Genomic DNA, 25,348 nt, shown 5'->3' with positions numbered 1-25,348 from the left:
ACACTAGGCTGGGTTTCACAGACAAGGCTAAGCTAAAACCATTACTAGGCCTTAGATAAATTAAGATGTTTAAGCATCTTTTATAAACATGCCTTAGAAAAAGATGTTACTGGTGTGTATCTTAAGAGATATATTTTAAGATCTGTCAGTGCAAGTTATATCAATTGAGACACCTCAAACATGTGTTTTAGTCTTGGACTAGCCTTAAGCCTTGTCTGTGAAACCGGAGTATAATGTCAGATTTGTTAGTTTACTTCCATACTTCAAAACCAATGTGTTAAATAAACGTTAGTATTGTGTGTTGCCAATTCTCTAAAATTCCGACATCACGTGGTAATGTTTTTACTGTTCTTTGGGGCATAACGGCCTAGTGTTACAGTTTCTTTATTTGTTCACACAATTACTGTTTCAAAATGCTCGTTTTCAGCTACAGGTGTCGCTGTTTTACAAGACTTATTACACAAAACTCAAACACCAACAAACAAACAAAAAATAAATCGATCTTTATCTACCAAATGCTTTATTGTGTATAAAACGTATTTATTTTGGTGTATGTATCTATATAATAATAAAATTGGTCTTTTAATTGTATTCAATTGAGTTTTAAAGTCTATGCAAATCTTTATAGAAATTAACAAATTGCTGAGAGAAATAAACCAAGTGTGCTAGAGACTGAAATAATCTTTAAATACGATTACATTAATGAATCTAATAAAAGTATAGATATACTTATAGATAGTATTGACAGTATAGCCCCATATTGTTTGTAACATCTGCAGCATCAGGCGGACATTTCCAAAGCACAATATATATAGAATGAGTAGTAAGTACAGCACTATAAATTTAATCAAGATACTTTGTATGGCATATGGGCGTGGCTAGAGGCCTCAGTACACACTCGATTCTCCGCCCCCAGTGCGTGTCTGCTCAGGTGTGTGTGTGCGCTGGAGGACCATTGCAGAGCTTCGGACGGAGAAGAGGGGGACGCGGTCATGTCAGACAGCGGAAATGTACAGTCGCAGGACGGAGGATCCCTCGGTGAGGACACGACGAGCCGGGTGAAAACACCAGATGTGGGAAATAGAGTGACCGTGGTGCTCGGAGCTCAGTGGGGCGATGAAGGAAAAGGAAAGGTGGTGGACTTGCTGGCCCAGAACGCGGATATAGTCTGCAGATGTCAGGTAATTTATGAGCAATGTATGTTTTCTATAAGGCTGTATGTATGTGCTTCAAAAATCGGCATTTATGTTATGACAATGACATCCTACCTAGTGTTATATTTCATCACTTCACATTGATTGCTTTGAGTGTCCCTGACAACATTGAATGGGTAACTACGTATGTGCTAGCGGTTTCTTTGGTGAGCTGTTTAGTTTTGGAGCGATGTCTACATCATAATGTTTATAAAGTGTCTTATCCGAATTTTAGGTTGTATTGTAACATAAATAGCTGATTCTTTGGCACTCTGCGCAGACAGTTTGAACCGTGTATAGTGTGTGTGTGATTTGTTTTTGCACTTGTTTGCTGGCTTTTGTTGAAAGCGGTTAGCTGCTTTATTATAAAGCGGAAATAATAATATACGAACCGCCTACATTAAAGCACAGACACAGCGCCAGTGATTCACTGTTATTGTTACGACGCCTACGACATCCAGGTATCGCGAGAGTGATTCGACAGCACAGCTTTCGAATCGCTCTCGCGGTACTCTGATGTAATTTTTAAATTGGTCTGCGCAGCACCGTATTAAATTGAAAACGTTTATTGTAACCAACGGCGCTGTCTGCGAGTTATTATTGGAGTGTTGAAGTTAGCAGTGTATAATAGTTGTTTGCTAATGTCACCTTGACTGTATAATTGTAGTACTGACTGACTGACTGTAGTTTTGAGCAGTTCAAACGTTGCCTTGTCAGTAAATTAATAGAAATGTCAATAGATTACATTCAGTGCACCTTTTTTGCCTAGTAATGTCAGGATTATGGTCTGTTTGCAGGTAGCTGTTTACAGGTGTGCATTGCAGAAATCATTAAAAGTTTATTATGCCTGAAGGTGTTTTTTTAATATTACGAGTATACATAAACCACTGTAATTGTCACTGTGCGGGTGCTTTCTTTTATAAGATGTACTTCACACAAACTTCTGGATCTGTTATAACATGGTTACAACAGTCATGAAGAACAAAACAATCAAAAAATAATATTAATTGTTTAAACAGATTAAATGAATAGGTTTACCCCTTATTTACCCATCCTCATGTTGTTTTAAACCTTTATACGTTTTTTTATTCTGTTGAACGCAAAACAAGATAATTTAATAAATGATGGTATAAGCACACAGATGACGGTACACATTGACTTCCAAAGTATTTGTTTGTCCTGCTATAAAAGTAATTTGGTACCGTCAATTGTGTGGTTACCATCATTTATCAAAATATCTTCTTTTGTGTTCAGAATAAAGAAACTAACAAAATAAAGAAACTCATACAGATTTAGATAGAACAACACAAGGGTGCAAAAGTTATCATTTTGTGTGAACTATCCCTTTAAGACAAATTTGGTAATGCATAATTGCAGCAGAATTGTTTAGGTTGCATGTGCTTTCATTTGTCAACATATTTCCCATTGCATGTCAGAGAGAAACAGGTGGCACTGCTTCAGCTACTAGCTTTGCTGTTGCTCAAAATCTATCAACTGTTGGGAGTATTTCCTGTTGATCAACTTTCTCTGTGTGTGGTTAATATATATGACTTCTAGATATACACAAAAGAATCTAGACAAATGTAAAGGTTGTTGGTCTTGTTTTTTGTAGATCTAGTAATTTTTACTGTCATGTCTAGGCACGCATAGTTCCGTTATAGTTTAACCAGTGGTTATTTTTTAAGCTGGAGTAAGTAGTGTAGGCTGCCTTACACCCTGTCACTATGCATGGTATTAATAACAGGTTCACGTTGCAAGTATTCTGTTCTAAGGAGTTTGTATTCTGCCAAGATTGTAACCGCATTCAGTGCCGTTCTACTACGCAGACTGTGTCATGTGTGTGTTGTAGAAATGGATAGGATGAAAGAAGATAGTGTGGAGCTTTTTATAAAAAGCAATGCACTCAGCAGTTTGATTGGTTTTCCTTACGGGTGGATGGAATGGGAAAAGGTGCTGTTCCATATCACACCAGTTTAATACGTCAGAAGCATTTGGATCAAACTCCAGGCCACTAATTTTGATTTTCTCTGCCATTTGCTCACCGTCTTGTCTTTCCAAACCTGTATGACTTGCTTCTTTTAAAACCCAAGGGGAGAGCATTTCTGAATAAGTTGTAAAATTACCTGAGACTATAAAATACCTCCAGGTCAAGCCAAACTGTGGCACTATAAGTCTAAGCACTAACATGTTGCTTCAGAAGATAAGTTGTCTGGCACAAGCAAATCTTATCTTATGTTTTAAACTTTTACAAAGGAGTTAATTTGGTCCAATATGTCATATATTTGCTTTTTATTAAATTAGTGACCTAGGGAAAAGGCCAAATTTATTACTTAATTTTTAAATGTTCTGTTGTTGTAGACTTTTTAACCCCTAGTGTACAGTATCAGCCTTTAAGTCAATGTGATTTTAATGTAAGGGTGGTGGAGTCTCAGAGTATTTTTAGCCATACATGTCTGGCATTTCTAAGTCCTTGGGTTAACTTGATAATTCGGTCTCTGTGGAAATCTCTTGACTGTAGTGTTTAAGTATTTTAATTGTGAAATGTGCTATTTGTTTATGCGTAGGTCTGTGTGTGCTGCTTGCTGATATTTGACCTGGTATTTTAAAGCCAAATGTCAATTTATAGAGCATGTTTTGACACTGATAGATAGTTTTATAAAAGTTTATTTTTCGCATCAGTGATACACTGACCAAAAAAATAAGTTTTCTTCATCCTTCTGTTTGTAAATCAAAGTAATTTATTACAATCATTCACAGTTTGTGAATGTTTACATTAATGCACTTTCAGGGGCAGTTGATTCTAAAATACAGACATCCACTGCAAGTGTATTACTGTGGATTTCCTCGTAATTGTTTATTGATCCAGAGCATTTCCTTTTAAACACTAGCCCTTGAGAATGTCTAGAATTTGACACGTGTTTGTTATATGAAGCAATTAAGATTTACAAAAGATAAATCAATCGGATAGTCTCTGTGTTTCTTTCTCAAACACAAAATTAAATGTACACACAAACTTTGTCATATTTCTGAGAAACTAACTAAACAAAGTAAACACTGAACACCACGAGACCATCACCAAACACTTGATTTCCACTTATGCATTTGGCAGATGCTGTATAGCCTTTAAGAGTATTGAACAGGGTGATTGGCCGGTATGCTGTGTCATTGTGGGTGATAAAGTAATAATTCCTGTGTACAGGAGGCCTTTGCCCTTGTTCCTACTCAAGCAAATGCTAGGACAGATCACTCACACCAGCCACTTTTAGACTGCAAGGTTTGGAATATGGGATGTCATCCAACACACGGATGTAGAGGCAGTCATCGGAGCAAAAGTGACCAACAACAAAATTAAAATCAGTGTTCCAGGTTGTTGACTCATTGTGTGACTCAGCTCTTCTCAAAACTGTTGTACATTTTAAGGTTTCCTATCACATACAAAATCTATTTAAAAGTTACTTCAACATGATCTCACGGAAAGTCGTGTTATAGTCATTAGTCACGAAAAATTAGATTAACTTATTCTTGTCCATGGCACGAAATTCAGCTTTTTTCATGCCTTAAGCACGAATGTCTTTTTCGTGTCACTGGCAAGAATTTCTATAGTTTTTCGTGTCCATGGCACGACTTTCTTTTTCGTGTCATTTTATGTATTGTTTTCTCTTTTTTTCCTATTTTTAAATAATTGTCGCTTGGGGTTGGGGTTAGATTTGGGGTTACGATGTACGTTTATGTATTGGTTTGTACATGTTTTTCTTCTGCTTTTAAAACAATTCTCGCCTGGAGTTGGGGTTTGGATGTCTAAAATGTAACAGAAAGTGATTCCAACACCCGACAGCAATGGTGAGAAAATAGAAAAAAAAAAAAAATACATAAAATGACACGAAAAAAAGTTTATAGAACTATTTATATAAATTTGTGCGAGTGACACAAAAAAGACATGTGTGCATTTATAAATTAATCTAATTTTTCGTGACATAACACGACTTTCCGTGAGACCAGTTGCTATTTTTTGCTTTGGCTCTGAAATGACTTTTTATAAAATGTTAACAAGTTGGAAATGTTTTAGCCTTAAATGCATAAGTTTTATTATTCTTCTTACAATCGACCTTATTAATCCATTAGCACTAGGATGTTTTTTATGATACGTATTGAAAAAACAAATATCACCTACTAAAGCTTCTTAACTTTCTGGTGGCAAAAATCAATGTGATCGACGTTTAGCTCAATCTGTGTTTAGACCTCCCAGGCCGGGCTCTTTCACACAACCTTGAAATCGGATCCTATAATAATACTAGAGGGCCTTCTGCAACACTCACCGTAGGTATGGGAACATCGTAAATGGATCTAAAAAGGAGAGGCATTCACATACACATACCATCAAATTGGTCAAATGAGACCTATCCAGAAATAGCATTGGTCCTGTTCCTTGCTGGAGTAAATCTTGATTTATTGAGCTCACTGTGAGAACTGCCTCAGATGTGCTGAACGAGGCCATGTTGAAAACAGATGCATGTGAGGACATGGTGACGGTCAGAGGTTGAAGTTTCACATGTCTTCTGTAATTCAATTTACCTGCTCTTTAGGCAACAAAACATCCAGTTTGTGCTTTTATGTAATTTTTCTGGAGAATAAATGGACAATGCAGCTTAACAGAAAGATTTCAGCTAGATGTCATGCTAAAATGAAATGTTATGAAAAACTGAAATTAGCCCAGATACCTCTAATAAGACAAAGGCTGCTATTTTTTTCTAAAAAAAATATATTTTTTATTTATTTTTTATTAAAATATGTTATTGATATTCATTGTATAGTGTTTACATGTTTAGCAAAAGTGAATCATTTCTAAAGGGAGTGTCTAAAAAATCCCTCATTGTAGGTTGAAGTAACACCAACACTATTCATTTGAAGACATTTTAGTCATTGGAAAAAAATGATATGACTAACACTACTTAAGGAGACACTAACCAAGCCTTCAGGATTAAGAGACAGAAGTCCTCAGTACAAAGAAAAAGTTTGTGCAAAAATAATGTGAGCCCTTAATGTAAAACAATTTTGTCTCGACTAAAAGAGTAGGGATGGGGTAGTTTCCATTTAAAACCCACACCTACAGTAACAACCCAAATAAATAATGTTTACATGCTTGACATTTTTTATGTTTTTCATCTTATAGTTGCAAGTCTACGCATGCATGTTCTGTTGGTAGGGTACATTTTTGTAAAGATAACAGTAGACTGCACAGTGTAGACCTTAATTTGAAGCATAATCCATTCACAGTCAAAATGATTTGAATGATTTCTTTCCAAGGGTTGAGAAGCAGGCAGATCATTTCAGTACTTTGTGTTTCTCTGCCTCTAGGGTGGAAACAATGCAGGCCACACAGTTGTTGTTGATTCAGTTGAATACGACTTCCACCTTTTACCCAGTGGAATAATCAACCCCAAAGTCACAGCGTTTATTGGTGAGTACATGTCCAATCTTCCCTCTTCTGTAAGGTCTTATGTGAGACGTAGTAGATCAATATTGGTGAAATGGTCTTCACTTTGAGGATGCCACACCTTACTGATACACTGCACTTATAGTGCCTGGATGCTGGCCAGCCTATCAGACTAATAAAGCAGAGTGCAGTTTATTTACAAAAATCCTATTTGCTAATGGCCCTAACTGCCTTCTGTCATTTCTACTATGATGTATCTATTATTATGATGCATTTTTAATAAGTTATATTCTTTACGATTTAAAACATTTACTGTAGGTGTTAATAAATTACTGGGATATAGTTATTCCTTTAGTAACAGGGTTGACAGTGTAACCATTCATTTAGCCATTACTTTAGGCTTGTTCTTAAGGTCATGACCCTACAGCATGGGTCTCCAAACCTGTTACTGGAGAGCACCTGTCCTGCAGATTTCAGTTCCACGTCAAACACACCTGTACCTGCTAATCAAGTTCTTCAGGGCTACCTAAAAGTTAGGGCGTATTTACACTGCCTGTTTGAAGTGATTCAATTACGATATTTTTCTCCTCCAGTGGCACACAGATCGGATATGACCGACGGACGAGTAAGAAGAAAAAAGTGCATAAAATCTGATATTCCACGATCGGTTTCTGGCTTTATACATATGTGGAAATAAATCTGCTATGAATCGGATACATGCATTCGCGTCCGCAATGTAAGCGTCATGCGTCATTAAAAATGCAATGCTAGCTAATGACGTCAACTCAGGTGGACATCACCCGTTTTATGTCTTGTTACAGAAATAAATCGGATAACAAGATATATCTATAATCTTATATAATCATTTTGACTGCGTCCATTGCATATCGCGACTTTTTACTCCCTCCGAGGTTTAAGTTGTTCCGGGTCAGTATGTCTACCTTGAATTGTTTCCCAAGTGTTTAGTGAAAATGCAAATATCGGATATGAGTCGCATTTGAAATATAATTTAAGTGGGTGGTAAAAAGAAAAAAAACTTTGCAGGCAACAAATTGGAATTTGGCATCAAGATTTGCAGTGTAGCCTTAGAAATTAGAAACTAATGCTGATATTCCTACATGTGCAGTTTTTAGTTTGCAATAGTTTGGTGGATTGATTTATTGTAAAGGTTGAATATTTTAAGTTGTAGCACAATTGAGTTGATCTAAATTTAGTAAAAACCGGATAAAATTATAAACAATAGTGAATAGTTTTAAACACACAGGGTTTTAAATCATGCTTTAAAGATCTTTTTTACTATTCTGGTCATTTCCAACACTAAAATTACTGCTTGACATCTTGATGTTGAATGAGTGACAATTTCTCGTTTGATGCAGGCAACGGTGTAGTCATTCATTTGCCAGGCCTGTTTGATGAGGCAGAGAAGAATATGCGCAAAGGAAAAGGTTTGTGCCCTTGGGCTGTATGTAGAAATTGAGGATTGGCATGAGTCTAACAGTTTGTTTGCTCACAGGTCTGGAAGGCTGGGAGAAGAGGCTGATCATCTCTGACCGTGCACACATTGGTAGGTTGAAAGGAATATAAACACTATTCTGTTTTTGATTTAACATCTGCTCTTCATTTCCCAGAATTCCATTCAAAACAAGTTACAAAACAATGCAGCAATGCATCATAAAACTTGAATATGCAATAAGACATAAAATTGCATCATTTAGTTTGACTATTTGGTTTTATAACAAAAAAAATATATGCTTAAAGGGATAGTTCACTCAAAAAAAAAAATTGGGGTAAAACTTTATAATCATGCCATGACAATTGTCATTAAGTGTTATTTGTTCAATTATGTCATTTTTAATGCAAAGATGACATTGTTTGAATTGTCTTTGTTATGACAACTTGACATAAACCAATACATCATAACTTGTCATAAATCTGTCATAAACATGACATCGCAAAATAATTATCAAACTTAAGAAACTACCTAGCTTTATGGGTTAACATTAAACTGTCATATAAATGTTATTAAGTGTTAATACAGTGTCAAATTATTTTAAATTCCTTAACAAAATGTAACAGACATGTCAAAATATTATACTTAACTTTATGTACAGTATGTGCACAATACATATATAAAAACTGACAACTAACAGAACTTCTTCCTCACACAGAGGGTTCTGAAATTTTCTGACATAGAAGAAAAAACTAACAAAACATTTAATTAATTAATTTAATGTAAATAACTTGGCAGTGATATGGACCCAACGCCGCATGGCTTAACGCCGCATGGCTTTTCCCCTAATTTTAGGGGAATCTGTCTCCAAATGCAATAAAATTTTATTTTATAAATTTTAATTATTATTATTATTATTATAATTATTATTTATTTTATTTCTTAAACACATGGAGGAAACTTAAAAAAAATATGAGCTGAAGAATATTCATGATGTTGTTATAAAACTATTTTACAGAGTATTAACACTTAATGACATTTTAATAACAAATTCAATTAGTATCACTGTGTAAAAAGTGGTCAGTTATGTTTTCTTGGTAATGTCAAGTTGTTATGATGTATTGGTTTATGTCATCTTGTCATAACAAAGACATCTCAAACAATGGTATCTTTGCATTAAAAATGACCAAATTGAACAAATGACATTTAATGACAGTTGTCATAAACGTGCATAAAATATACTTCATGTTCATGACATGTCACAATGTCATGTCTTCTTATGAACACCCCTTTCAATTCAATTCAATTCAATTTTATTTATATAGCGCTTTTCACAATTTGGTAATTGTATCAAAGCAGCTTTACATAATAGATTTAGTGAAAAGCACAGAAAATCGACAGATAGCATAACATAATACACGATAGCACAAACAGCTAAATTTGCTGCGGCTATAAATCAACATTATATGCAAACGTATTACTAATGTAACGTATAGAAGTTAAGCCCAAAAAGGTTTAAGTAAAGTGTTACCAAAAAGCTGTCATTAGTGTTAGAAATCTCTTTGTAACCATTTAATTCAAGGTCCTGTTGTTGTATTTTCATAGTAATGTTAACTTTGCCTTTAGTCTGTTGTTGTAATTGTAGATTCTCAGCAGGGGCCACAATAATAAATGGATACTGAGATTAATTGTAGGTTAAACAAATACTGTTATGGTAACCTTTAATGTCCTATCATGTTTCAAGCTCAGTGAATACAGTGAGCACAGTAGTACTCTGTCTCATTGTAATGTATACACTCCTCTTTTTTTAGTGTTTGATTTCCATCAAGCTGTGGATGGAGTCCAAGAACAGGAGAGACAACAGCAAGCTGGCAAAAAGTAAAACCCTGCTTTATGCACATGCGTAATCCCACCATCAACATGTTATTATTATATCTGCACTGTAGGCTCTTCTAACCTCTTTGAGTTTAGTAACAGACGACAGACTTAGACACAATAGATATTCTACACTGAGAGAGGTTTCTATTCCAAGAGTCTTTTTTTATTTCTGTAAAATTTTTTCTGTTATTTAAAAAAATGCTTTTGATTCTCTTCTAGCACACAGTGTAGAAAGGATATCCTTTTATCTTTGATCAGATAATATCTAAGCAGGTTTGTGAACATCATTTAGGTCACGAAACTCATGTTTGCCTCTGCATCTCCACCCAGTTTAGGTACCACTAAGAAAGGTATCGGGCCTGTATACTCTGCAAAAGCTGCTCGCAGTGGCCTAAGGATATGTGACCTTCTGGCTGATTTCCAAGAGTTTTCAGAGAGGTGTTAAACCATTATACTCATTATTAAACAATCTGTGTATAAATACACATAGGACATACCAGACACTCATGCAAGTGGCCCTTCTTACAGATTTAAAATCTTGGCAGCCCAGTATACGTCTATGTACCCTTCTCTTGAAATTGATGTGGATGGAGAGCTTGAGAAACTCAAGGTAAAATGCAGTTAGATGTGACTAATTAGCACAACTCTAGTGATGGTTAGGTTTAAAGGTTCACAACAATAAGATTAAGGATTAATATGTATTACTGCACGTTTAAAGTTAGATCTTATACAGGGAGAATTATGTAATTAGTTAACAATAAATATTTATATATATATATATATATATATATATATATATATATATATATATATATATATATATATATATTTATTTATTTATTTATAAATATATATTGTAACAGTACAAAAAAGTTACTATTTTATAAAAAAGACTGAACGTGGCTTGTATTTCTTTCAGTCATATGTGGATAGGATAAAGCCCATGGTGAGAGATGGGGTCTACTTCATGTATGAGGCACTTCATGGACCTTCCAAAAAAATTCTGGTAGAGGGTGCCAATGCTGCCCTGCTGGACATTGACTTTGGTAAGTAATGTACAGTAGACGGCCATATAGATAGCACAATCTATTTCCTGAGCAAGTGTAATGTAAGATTACACTATGTGTGGTAACCAGCTGGTGCCCATTTTTAAACTTCCTGGGAATGTCTTTCTATATCAGTATACTTCTGGGAGTTATTGGCTCGTAGATGTGAATGATACACTTGCAGTCTGCCATGTGACTGCGTGAGTGTGCTTGTTTTGTTTATTTATTTTAATTCTGTTTGTTTTATGGGGTCACCTCTGTTATTTAAATAAATATTAGGGCTGTCAGAACTATGAAATTTGGCTGATGGTTAATTGTCTAATATAACATAATTGTGACAATTATGACGATTAATTGCCTGTTTTAGGACTTTGACGATTATGACGATCGTCCGTTTTTTTACTTTAACATTTTACTTTTTTTGTTTGTTCATGAAATAATTTTCACACAATATTGTGTGATTATTTAAATAAAATCTTTTGCAAGGTTTTCCTGGCAGTAAATATGAATACACATAACACATATTTAAAAGTAATTATTTAATGAATATATCTTTCAAAAACTAAAAATCTTCATAAGAAATAAACACAATAAAGTGTCTGAAAAATAACCAAAAATAAAAGAATGCGATAAAAATAAACTGACTATACCAGAACAGGTCATATTAGTACTTGACCACATGTCTATAGTGGCTGCAAAAAAAATCAGTTCCTTACAGATCCTTAAAAATAGCACCCTTCACTTCCCTAAATTTGGAATTGCTTTTTTGGAAATGTAGGCTATGTTTTACCTGGCAGTTCATACTACTTAAGTTTTGCAGCATTTCGTTAAATGCTATTTTTTCCACTGTATTAAATGACTTTGTAATGTTTGGCGTTACACTGTCAGTTAAGGAGCGCCATCTGATACGGTCTCGTTTATACAGGCGCTGCAGCTCCCCCTTGTGTTTTTTAAAGAGATGTGCGATCATTGCGGTGATCTGAAATTAACGCGATGTGGTCAATCAATCGCAATGAAACAATTTTTTTACATTGTGACAGCCCTATAAATACTAATAACAAAACAATGTTATTATTGTTCATAAAATCTCCCATAAACAAATGTAACATCAGTATTATTCAGTGTAGTTTTTCTTAAAGTAGATTTAGGTGTGATACATACTGACCTTACAAAAAATTATTACATGGCTCTCTAAAATGCTAGATTCTTATTAGCCAGTCGCGAGATTTCAAGATTAATTCTTTTCAGATAACTAATGTTACCGCTCTAATAACTAATAACACACGCTAACCCGGATGCTGCAAAGCATTTTGACAGGTACAGTTTAATATTACACAAACTTAAATATAAATATGTCTTTTAATAACATATAAGACATTATATTTACAAATGATTAAACCAAATAGTGTGTTTGTAACATCTTGTCTTGTCGAAAGTAAACGTGTTTTCATCATTCGAATATTTCAAATATTAATATATCTCATTAAATATTATTTAAATCACATTTAATGCAAATCGCCTTACTTATGAGGTAAAAGCCATAATAAACGGTAAAATGCACAGGCAGCTGGTTGTTATTGCAGAAATAAGCCCAGACAGTGTGACCAGGCCCCGACGCGAAGCAGATGTCATTTTATTATCACTGTATTATCTAAAGCATCACTACAGACACACAGGCCTTACGTGATGTTCTTGTTCTAGGGACGTATCCTTTCGTGACCTCATCAAACTGTACAGTTGGAGGGGTGTGTACGGGTCTGGGCATGCCACCCCAGAATGTTGGCGAGGTCTATGGAGTTGTCAAAGCCTATACCACGAGAGTCGGGATTGGCGCTTTCCCTACAGAACAAAACAACGTAAGCAGCTGATTGCTTAACTTCATGTTTTATTTCCACACAGTGTTTGGATACTTAATAAGGAATGGTTCATATTTTAATGCATTTAAATCTTTTGAGCCTATGACCCTGATTTCTGTTCAACTAAAATGTATACACACTAATAGTATTTGTGCTATTTTATATCTTGGTCCTTATGAGTTTGCATTACAGTGACATCATATGTGTTATTGTGTTCCTATAGTAAACGCTTCCAACAGAGATTTTATTTTGTTTTTGTTTTAAAATGTCTCCATCTGGTGGAAAGAAGGTTTATTGTGCAAAACAATAGTTTTGTAGACTTCATAACCATTGTGTCATTATATCAGCACAGTAGCTCACATTAAGCACCTTTTTGGGATTGTTAAATTGCATCACACCCGAAATTGAAGTAGTTATATTCTACCTGTGTGTTAAGGATATTGGAGAGCTCTTGCAGACAAGAGGCAAGGAAGTGGGCGTGACCACAGGTCGCAAAAGGAGATGTGGTTGGCTGGATCTGGTGCTTATCAAATATGCCCACATGATTAATGGCTTTACAGCGTGAGAATTCAACTAAACCTCCCATTTGTTGTGTAACACTGACATCTTTATTTATTCTTACATTTTTCTACTTTTATTTCTGTATGTCTTTAGTTTAGCTCTCACCAAACTAGACATCTTGGATGAGCTACATGAGATCAAAGTTGGTGTGGCATATAAAGTCAACGGTGAAGCCATCCCTCATTTCCCAGGTAAGCAGCTCAATTGTGACCCTGTCTATGAAATTCAGGGAGAAAGTCTCATGATGTCATTATAAGGGGCATTTTTACTGATTTTAATCTTTGACATGATATAAAGATATCATCAAGTTATATGTGCTTTACATTATGTAGGATGATTTTACGTAGATACAGTAAATGAGCTGGGTTTTCACAGACGTGTAGTGTGATGTAGTGTGGCTGAACAACATCATACGTGTTTCACAGCAAACCAAGAGGTTTTGCAAAAGGTTGATGTCCAGTATGAGACTCTGCCCGGCTGGAATACCGACACATCTGCTGCCAGGACCTTTGAAGAGCTTCCAGAAAATGCAAGGAAATATGTTCTTTACATTGAAGAACACCTCGGTGTGCCTGGTACGGCTTTTCTGAACTTAAAGTTAAAATTTTCTTTAATGTTGATGTACATACCATCAAATCTTTTTTTTATTTAGCAGTTTCAATGATCCTAATGATCTTTCCAATCTTTGCTTTAGTTAAATGGATTGGTGTCGGGAAGTCCAGAGAATCAATGATCCAGCTATTTTAAGATGCCACCGATCTGCATGTAGCACCGGCTGATCCCTCTGGGTGGTGCCATTGGGACCTTACAGGGTCAGTGTCAGGGACCTTTCCCACCTCGCTACAGTGTTATGAAAGTTGGACACTCCATCATTCTGTGTGCTTCAGTTATCATCTCCTGGCCTTATAGCATTCGCCACTTACATTGGCTTGGATACATTGAGCTGTTATTCATGTATTCCTGTGCTTTGTTAACTCAGTATAACCAACTTGAGTTCTTAAGCTGTATATGTACTATTTTAAACAGTCAGGCATCAGCAGTGATGTATATTATTGTTTGTTAGATATCAGTTTGGGTTCACACAGGTTGGTTAAAACAATTACTTATACATGTTATATATATATTTTTGTTCTTTCTTTCTTCATACCAGAATCAACAGTTATGCAATGTGTGCTACCGTGCGACACTTTATTCTTGTTTTAAATGGACTGCATGATTGATTTGTTCATGTATAAAAAAGTAGTTTTTAAAAGACAGTTTGAGTATTTTTTCGCCTGATGCATAAAAATTATTGAAGATTTTAGCATTTTAAATGAGAAATGTGAACAAAACAGCTTTAAAATGTAACAAAAGTGTTTTCTATTTCTCAAAAATATTATAACGTACTGAAAATAGTACACCTTTTCAGTACAGGTCAAGATGTTTCCATAGAGTTTAAACATAAAATGTAAATGAATGGAAGAAAACTGTCCCCTAATTTTGTATAGCTGTACACTATTTAATGCAGCACCCATTTTAAATTCACTTTGACTGCATGAAGATATAATGGGATGTTTGCTTTTCAGTATAGCTTGTTAAAGTATAAATGGATACAAACATGGAAGGTCATAAAGGAAATATGGCACACTGTTTAGCTAGTGGAAAGCTCTCATTGATGGGTACAGAGCAGTTGTACATTTACAAAACCTTTACATTTTAGAGATGCCTTAAGCACCTAAATGTAAGAATTACTATAGCTTGTCTACAAGAAAACTATAACTGTTGTGAAACCACATAAAGTAATTTTGTCTGGTGTTCCTAACAAGCTATATCCTCCGATTTGCTACTGTATTCTGATTTTAGGGTTGTTTTGTTCTTATTACCGCACTTTCCAATAAATAGGTTATATAGGAAAAATGTGCCTTGATAATACAGCTCAAAAATGAAACTTGAAATCTTAATCCTTTATCTTTTCTGATTGGTAAATCTCAATATTTGATTTTTAAAGGGCATTGGTGCAATTGCTACAGTATTTGCATGTGTATCTCTAGAGATAGCGCATTTAAAAATGCTGTACTATAAAGAGCTTTTGTAAATGACCCAGAATGATAACCATTTTTTATTATAATGCTCTGATACTTCACATTTTCTGTTTTATCCATCGTAGCTACTGAAGAGATGATGTAACTCGTTTGTGTATTTAGCAACATCTTTTTAAAACTCCATTATTTTAGTATTATCACCACAACACTTCCACTGAATGTAATAAATCTAGTCTGTTTTAGAGTTGTAGAATAGTCAAATTAAATTTTTTTGCCACATACACAGGGTGTGCTTGCACAAAAATATTTCTGTTCTGGTTTCTGTTCTTTAAAGTCTGCACTGTGTTGCTGCTGGTTGAGTTTTCATGTATGTATATACAGAATAAAAGCCATATTCCCTGATCTTATTGTTACTGTACAGTGGTGTTTACGGGATCTTGATGTATGGGAATTTATGAAAGGATGTCACTCACTTTGGAATTGTAAAGAGGAATGTTAAATGTACTGTATGTCCGACATTTGTCATTACTGTCCAATAAATAAAATAATATAATGAGAAGCATTCTCATCTCACTTTTTTGTAAAATAGGCTATTCCCACTTTGTCAGTATATGATAACACATAACAAGGCAGAAAATATAACAACGTTTTATCTATCCACATATAACATAATAATATATCATGCCTCGATAATATAACAGGGGTTTTCAAACTGGGGTCTGGGAAGAAAATAAGTAAAAAAATCGACCATATTGCTAATCATTTAGAAACATTATTGTCTCTTTATACTAGCATTCGTACAGAGATTAAATGTTCTCATATAAAAATCTATAAATAGATATATATTTTAGGTTGGAGATCCCTCACATAAGGTTAATCATATTTGGGGTTTCTTGCCATCATAAAGTTTGAAAACCTCTGGTTTATAACATTGTTAGGAATGTGATCTTGAATAACCTGCCAGCAGGGGGAGACATTTGCCTTGTAATAAGCGTTGAATGGTAACAATTGACTTCCAAATCAAATAGTGTGAGATTTGGCTTTTTTGCTTTTTTAGTCACAATAAAATCATAAAATGAATAAAAAAAAAAGATTTCATGACAATTACACATATTTAATTTTGCTAGATAACTCATAAACAGATCGATGTGTTTGTGAGATGTGACATAATTCCTGTCAGTGAACAAACACTAACATAGCCTATCTATTTTTTTTAAATTATTATTCTTTTTTGATGGGGTTAGGCATTCATTTGTGAAGGAAATCCTAATCATGGGCTATCTGACAAAAATAAAAAAATGATAAATTGGATGAACATGAATGTCATTTCACTGATTAGATGAAGATTAATAATGTAGTTTCGTGTTTTTTAATCATTACATTAAATCAGGAACAAGTGAATAAAACACAACAATAAAAACATTGAACAGGACAGATTACATTTTATAAAGAAAATAGAAATTAATTTAATTTTTCATCCATGTTGGTAGTCTTCAAATGTTGTACAAATGAAAACAAAATGCAGTTTGGATGTTTAAGTATCTCAATCTATAAGATCTACAATACAGAAGTCAAATAGAAATGTTTTGCTTTTACATCAAGGATCTATATGTTAAATGTGTTGTCTTGTTTGGCTGATAAAAGTGTCTGGATATAAATGTACACATATGTGCGATGAAGTAGGAGGTGATGACTATGGTGAGAATAATCAGATCTCTGCTTCTCTTCATCATACTGTAAACTCTAGAGACTACAGAAGTCATCGCCTCCTTCATTCGTCATAAAACACATTTCTATACCTTGATGTGAAAATGTTATTAATGTCCTAATTTATGTACCATGATAACATTTTAAAATTTTGTTGAACTGATTTTGTTATACTATGCTATTAATAATATTGCTTATATAGTGTGGTATTTACAGTAAAATGCACTATGCATTTATAAAAAAAATTAAATGTAACTTAATTTATGCATATGACCAAACAAATAATGTTTTAGAGCATTTATGGTTGTATACATTTTTAAAAATAAAGGTTCTCAGAAAGTTCTTTGTCACGCTTTACGGTTCCATAAAAAACATTTAACATCCACAATAATTCTCTGTTGCACAATAGGTTCCTTTGTTAGACTGTGAAATGATAAGAAAGAGATGGTAAAAGATAATGGAAAAAAAAAAGGTTTTTCTATGGCATTCTTTATTTTTTTAAGTATAATACAAAAAACACATATAAGCACAAAGATCACTCCAAAATATCCTTTCAGAATCTTTATTTTTAAGAGTGCATATGAGAAAAATAATTATTTTATATCTTTAATTTATGTATCATACCAGCAAGAAAACAGTTTTAGGTGTGATAGACGGGTATGGATGGAAAGACAGCCAGACAGACAGTCACTTTTAGTGTAACTGATGGGTTTTATGTCATTGCAGGTCTAACTCCTGTCACAGTTGACTCATTACACAGCAGAGCTCTAAAGTTTTCAATAAACACTCTGTCACACAAAGAGCTTCATTCTGGTTTAATGGTGTGTGTGTGTGCGTGTGTGTGTGTGCGTGCGTGTGTCTGTGTGTATCTGCCATACTCATTAGAGCAGATGTGCTGCTGTTGCAGTGGCGGCTGCTACTTCCTCCTGGCTTGTGAACATGGGCAGCTGTTGAGCAAAGGGCCAACGTCTGCCTGATCCCTGACCTCAGCTCCTCCTAAACCCTCAGACCCTCCGATGGGGGCAGGGCCAGGGGCCCGCCAGATGGGGTCAGGAGGGGATGTGTGTAGTAGGGGGGTGTTTATGAGTTTATGAGAATACTGGCTGTTGCTTTTTGGGGGGAAACTTGTGGAGTTTATGTGTGTTTACATGCGGGACATAAGGGACAGGGGGGGGGTGTATTGAGAGGGAGGTTATGGACACAACACAACACATGTCTCGGAAAAACATTAGAGTGAGAGGGTACAGGAAGTGTTTTTGGGGGATGCACTTGTGTTGTGTTTATATTGTTTCTTTTTTTTATTTTTAAAGATGCCAAAAGGGTTCACACAGTTGAAATGGTATCTGGCACAATTATGCTAAATGCTAAAACTTTTGCATTTACTGATGATAAATACTAAATCCTGTCTTTATTAAATAGTATCCAATCTTGAAGTCAGAATTTCTGTAACTCTATATTTGTTGGCACATGCTAAATGGTGAAGAGCTCAACACTTTGAAGCTCAATGGAAGTCCACACATGCACACACTTACTCATCCAAGTGTCGCCAACTCTTTAAGTTTGTCCGCCCCGTAGCCTGACAGCAGCGCGCGTCTGCGGACAGCTCTTACTGGACATTTGCTTCTCTGTGTCTCCAGAGCGGACAGGTGTTGGCGTCAGCAGCGTCCAGACTCGTTTCTGCAGCTGCTCTCATACACACACCTCCCCCAAATGACAGATGTAGCCACACCACCCATCTAGCTTTATGGAGCCAGAGCTGTTTTGACTTTAAATATTTGCCCAGGAGGGATTGCCCTGTTTGGGCAAGGCTTGTAGCGCTGTATGGCCGAGTGTTACGGGACGAAATAAACACGGACTGGCCGACGAATAGGCAAGGCCTGGACAAACACATAAACCCGCCAGCAGAACTGGAAGTCTTTACTGTCAGATGTTTGGTTGCAGGGGTACGGTGGTCCACAAAAATGATATCAAACCAAATTGCATCTGCAAATGTGATGATGTTAGACCTTTCCCAGAAATAACTTCTTACACTGTCAGAAGAAATAATAAAAATATTCACTGTGGCAGTATCCTTTAAAGGAGACATTTCACAAGACTTTTTTTAAGATGTCAAATACATTTTTGGTGTCCCCAGAGTACACATGTGAAGTTTTAGCTTAAAATACCTTATAGATCATTTATCATTGCATGTTAAAATTGCCACTTTGTAGGGAGTGAGCAAAAATGTGCCGTTTTGGGTGACCTTTTAAATGCATATGAGTTGATCTCTGCACCAAATGGCATGGTTGTGGTTGGATAGGGCAGATTAAGGGGTGGTATTATCCCCTTCTGACATCACAAGGGGAGCCAAATTTCAATCGACTATTTTTTCATATGCTTGCAGAGAATGGTTTACCAAAACTAAGTTACTGGGTTGATCTTTTTCACATTTTCTAGGTCGATAGAAGCACTGGAGACCCAATTATAGCACTTAAGCATGAAAAAAGTCAGATTTTCATGATATGTCCCCTTAAAAATGCCCTAATATGTATTATTTAGGTACAGATATGCATACATTTGGTATCCATATGTACCTTTGAGGTACTTATATGAGCTCTTTAGGTGTAAAGGTGTACTTTTTGGAAGGGTTTACCTCAGGGACAGCTAGGGACCATTTTTCCTGACAGTGTAGTTGAAGTTCATACAGGTGTCCTACCAGAGTAACTATTCTGCATTACTCCATAATAACTATTGGCAGGATTCACTGAGCTTGTCGACCAGAAAGTGACCAAAATAGTTTTTTCTAATTTTGAATAGATCAAAATGTTTTATTTTAAACCCATCAAACTTCTTTTTTTGTGATTATTTTTTATTGTTTTTTATGCCATGCCTTTTAGAGGTCACATTCTTTCTGGACTCATTTTTTGAACCCTAGTTAGTGTGTAATGTTGCTATAATAGCCTAAATAATACCTGTTAAATAATAAAGCTCAAAGTTCACTGCCAGGCGATATATTTTCTTTGACAGAATTCGCCTTTCAAAGCCTACAGCGAAACGGCCGGTGTCTGGACTACAGCTCTCTACTTCCTGCTTTAATGACGTCACTAGAACAGTTTTTTGAATAAACTCCGCCCACAGGAATACGTCAGTCACCAGCTAAGCTAATGGCAAGCTAAGCTGCTATCGAATCACAACACACTAAACAAACTACACAATCAGAACTCGATACGTATTTCTGAAGGAGAGACTTCATAGAACAAGAAAGACATCAACCTGTTTTGAGGACAGTGAAAACAGCGCTATACAGATGTGTCAAAAATACAGCGTTATTTTAAATGTGAAACATGAACACATGTTATAGTAAACACAATCAAAGCTTCAAAAACACAGAAAGAACAGGACCTTTAAACAAATGCCACTTGGTTTTATATTTTATTATTCAATGCAAAAACATCCATATTTTTGTTATTTGTTTGCCTTGGGATTACTGTATACTGTAAGTACAACGCCACTAACCCAAATAAAGTTGCAAATAAAACCAGTTTTGTGATGCTACCCAAAAACTAGATGTTTAGAATAATGTGATTTATTTGATTTATTTGTTCTCAAAGCTGTCCTAAAAGAGAAAGATCCCAGCTCGAATCACATCCTCAGAAGAAGCGTTGAAGAAGCATTTTGTCTCACCATCTGGGCTCGTATACACTCCCTTCCCATTAAGACACCACATTAAAGAGCAGGTAGTAATTGCGAGTGCCGGGTGACACGAGCCCAACCACATAACTTTTACTTGTCCAAAGAGAGAGAGAAAGAGAAAAACTTTCCTTGCGAAGCGAATTCATCTTCCAACAGCTTCTAAGGATTGCCAAACAGATGCCAGTACAATTGCTTGCCTTTTCCTTCTTTCCCCTGCAATCTAAGTATGGTGCCCATATGGCTGCAGCTGAAGGGAGTGATTGTTGGTATTGTTCACTTTGTCAGTGATCCTGGGTGATACACTAATGATAATGCTGTGTGCAGATGTGTTGGGAGCGCAGACACTCGGCCAATGGCTCATCGAAGAGAACCACTCTTCACTCTTTCACCGTCTGGTGGCTGCTTTATGTCGGGCCGGGACGGCGTGCTACGCCACATCACCGAGTGATGATGGTGGGACTTTGAATAACTGTGTTAAAATGTATTCTAGATATTTTTACTAAGATCGTGTGGGTGAAACGTAACTTAAAGCAGTGGTTCTCAAACTTTTTCCGAGTGCGGCCCCCCTTGTGTACGGTGCATTCCTCCGCGGCCCCCCCAAATACAATTTTTGACAAAAACCGTTCTAAAGTTTAACATTTTAATTAAACAAAACATATTAAGTTATACAAAGAAGTGCTGTTGGTTAGTAGCCTTATTTTTTTTAGGTTTAATAACACAGAATTCATGATAAATGAATGTATTTTATAAAATGTCATAAAGCTGGGGCCCCCCTGACACCATCTCGCGGCCCCCCTGGGGGCCCCGGACCCCAGTTTGAGAACCAATGACTTAAAGAGTCATCTGAAATGATAAACTGAAATAAAGCTTGATTTCCATTTAAATGAATGTGGGGAAAATGCATTTCTTGATGTGTTCCTGTAGCTTAGCTAGTAAAGGTTGTGGGTTCAATTCTAGGGAATAAACAAAGTATAGCTTGTAACTGGATTAAAATGTCTGCCAAATCTAAACATTTATCCATATTATGCATTGTTTGGGATTGAACTTTCCATCTTCTTATTGCAGATCTGGTTGACCGAAAGCTTGCAAACAGTCTGTGGTGTTTCTTGGTATTGGCTGCAGTTTGGTATTGTGGTCAGATCGCAGGTACTTTATTAACCCTGGCAACACAGTGCAAAAATACATGAGAACTGAAATAATCAAGAGGGTTTTCGGAGGACACATCAATGTTAAAAGTACCGGTATTACATCCGTCTTCCTTCTGGATTTCTTTTCAGCTCCCTGCCAAGGTTGCTGTGCGGTGGTGTATAATGCAGCATTGTGAAAGGGAATGTGGCGCGTTGGCCGTGCCAGGTCCCACAGGCTGAGCCCACGTTCTCTTTCCCTAACCCAGTTCAGGATGTGCGCATTAATCCTGCGAGTCGGCCTCGGGGCACTCTGATCTGATGCAGGTTGGTGAAACCGGTGCTGTCGGACCTCAGCAGTGAATGCAGAGATGACAAGGGTCCAACTTGTACCATGTGGTTTATAAAAACTAAGCTGAAATTAAGATGTACTCGATTTTATGGTGGGAGTTTGGTACTTATGTCACATGAAGTCTCAGTATTTTTATTAATCTTATTATGTGTTTTCATATTTAAATGTGTCACTGAAAAATGTTTACACAAAGAAATCAGTACTTTTATGAAAAGTGTTTCTTTTAAATCATGTACTCCCACTTAAAGTCTCCAGTCATAATTATAGCCTATTCATTATACAGTAGCAGTTTAAATAAACTTGAAAGGATGCCAATGTGAATGCAACCCACTATATCTTGTCATTTCAGTCAGTGCAGTATAAAAACAAAAACTTACTAAGTGTCTTTTAAAAATAGCTGATGTAGCAAAAGTTATCATATGCACAATATTTCTGCTATTTGTATTCATCATGTTGCTGTACGTACAGTACATGCATCTGTGAAATCTGTAAAGAGTTAATCTATGAGGAGGTAAAATGTGCTTTTTCTTTTCTAAAAGCATGTGTTACTTGGTGTGGTGAGCCCTGCTGAGTCACGTGTTTGTGATGGACAGGTGTGGGGTCTCCATAGAGATGACCATTGCAGAACACCAGGAAGACTTTACTATTATACACTCCTTACACACACACACACAGCACTGAAGGTGTATTGTGTTCATTGGAGCGATGTTGAAAATGTGTGAAGCATCATCTATTCTGTATTCTTCTAAAGAGAGCACCACATGCTCAATAAACAATATTGTTCACATTTAAATCAAATGATGGCATCAAAGTTATATTATACAGCTCTTTACTATATATTGTCACAGTATGTTTCTGATTTAAAAGTTTCACTTTTTAAAGCATCACTTAGCATATTTTTTTTAATTTCTTTGTTTGTTTTAAAGGGCACCTATTTTTACAAGATGTAATATAAGTCTCAGGTGTGCGCAGAATGTGTCTGTGAAGCTTCAGCTCAAAATACTGCATAGATCATTCATTAAAGCATTTCCAAAATGACCCTATTTGGGTGAGAGCAAAACCGCGCCTTTTTAATGTCTGTACCTTAGCGCTATTTTAGCGCTTTAAGCTAAAATAGATCTGATTAATACAGAGATAATAATATCTAGTGGACAGAGTACAACTGGCTGAGGGTGGAAACTATGCTAATGCAGGACTATAAGTGGGCGGGGCTTTATCGACGTGACCTCACATTGATAAGAAAATCAAAACGGCATGTCCAATGAGACTGCTTTGGTTTCATTTAAGAATTTTTTTCATTGTAGGGTGGTTGTGTTTATACACTGCCAATATGTCCAAACACCTTGTAAAACTGGATTTTGCATAATAGGTGTCCTTTAACTAAGACCCATGCATCATTAGCTAAACATTCAACAACACTGTCTGGCTTCATAACAAAATAAATACAGCAGAAATACTGCAAACAGTGTCTGCAAAAAGCACTAAAACACTACCGATTTTTGATATTATGGCGATAAATGAATACACATTTAGGAAATCACTATATAAGCATTTTTGTCATTTTTGTGCTATTTTGATCCTAAGGCGTAGATTATTTTCATACTTTGCTTCCTAGATTCTGTATATGATCTTCTCTGGTAATAAGTATAACCTACTTTTATATCTATTTTTATATACAGTATGCCTTATATGTACAGTACTGTGAAAAAGTCTTAGGCCACCATGCCAGAATTAGATTTGTTGTTTTTGCAATGTTATAGTGATCATATATAATTGTTTCTCAGTCTTTTTTATAGAATACATCCAGACAATACAGGCAATGTGTATATAGTAATATAAACTGTATAAAAATGTAAACTGATTTGTCAAGTTTTTAGGGTAAACGCCCGCTCAAGATGTGTTTAGTGCCGAGAGAGGTCACACTAAACACTGACGATGCTTAAAGGAGAACTTTATTTCTGAAAATGTAATTGTTCATTTTTTGTGTATTGAAAAATAAATATGGATGGACATTAAAACTTCTAAAACAAGAAGTCTGGCAGTGGTGGCCTAACTTTTGCACATAAACTAATCCATAGATGGTTTATTGAATGCACACGCATTGTCGCAGTTACGCGCCTAAACCGAAGTGAACTTCCGGTCTGTATTTATTTATCGCGCTGGCTAGTGGCTAAACTGATCTCTGAAACAAATACCTTTGTCTGCAATAAAAAGATTCAATTTTTAAAGGTGAGGGGAGACGACGAGCATGGATCACAACTGTGCGGAGAAGTTTGGCAGCCAGACAGGAATTCAAAGATCTAACATTGTATAAATTGTTTTACACAGTAACATTAGCTCAGTGTATTATAGACACCTTTGTTATTGTAGATACTGTACATAAACAGATGTACAGTGCCTGTTTGACCTCATAAGGTCACAGAGGGAAACTGCTGACTAGCTGCTGACTTAATCCTGCCAAGAGCCCCTATCAACATCCCACGCCCTGCTGCCCACTTATCTATAGTGTTCAGAAGTGATACCAACAGCTGGTTCAGAGAAAAAGAGACAGGCGACCAAACGTGCCACATCAAGGGTTCACTATGCCTTTTAACATAATGTGTTGCCTGAGTATTTATAGATGCGTTAAGAAGTTATAACTGGTGGTATAAATCTGTAGTGAAAGTCTTGGGTTGTAGTGTTAGAATAAGATAATAAACAGTCATTGTCATAATATAAACCTTGACTGATACATCATCTCACTTATTAAATGAATTAAAATTTAAATGAATTAAAAAAGAGAGAACATGAATGGAGATGAAACAAGCACAGCTATAAATCAGATGGAAAATATATATATATATTGTACAAACATAAAAATGTTTAGTACAAAATTTAAAAAAGTACTTTTTTATTATAAAATATTATAAAGATTTTCTTTGTCACTCTTCAAACTCTACAACTATTAAACATTATGACTTCTGCATCATTTATTTGCTATTTTGTGTCCTTAATGATCTAATACCAGTTGTAGTAACCTGTCACTACGCAATTTAGACCCCCCATCAACGTTTA

The 25,348-nt window shown here is 35.6% G+C and overlaps 1 protein-coding gene across 1 annotated transcript; it reads left to right on the top strand.

Moving 5' to 3' along the window:
* The first annotated feature begins 910 nt into the window (after nt 1-910).
* On the top strand, nt 911-15,998 carry adss2 (adenylosuccinate synthase 2). Its single transcript, XM_065297000.1, has 13 exons — nt 911-1,181; nt 6,549-6,651; nt 8,004-8,072; nt 8,141-8,191; nt 9,889-9,955; nt 10,286-10,393; nt 10,484-10,565; nt 10,875-11,001; nt 12,703-12,857; nt 13,294-13,418; nt 13,512-13,609; nt 13,844-13,993; nt 14,113-15,998. Exons 1-13 carry the CDS (start codon nt 993-995, stop codon nt 14,163-14,165), a joined length of 1,377 nt encoding a protein of 458 aa, XP_065153072.1. The 5' UTR covers nt 911-992; the 3' UTR covers nt 14,166-15,998.
* Nucleotides 15,999-25,348: the final 9,350 nt, after the last annotated feature.

This window comes from Paramisgurnus dabryanus, chromosome 20, assembly GCF_030506205.2.
Source record: "Paramisgurnus dabryanus chromosome 20, PD_genome_1.1, whole genome shotgun sequence".
NCBI classification, from domain to species: domain Eukaryota; kingdom Metazoa; phylum Chordata; class Actinopteri; order Cypriniformes; family Cobitidae; genus Paramisgurnus; species Paramisgurnus dabryanus.
The sequence above is the reverse complement of the archived record's forward strand: the minus strand, read 5'-3'. Positions and strand labels throughout refer to the sequence as shown.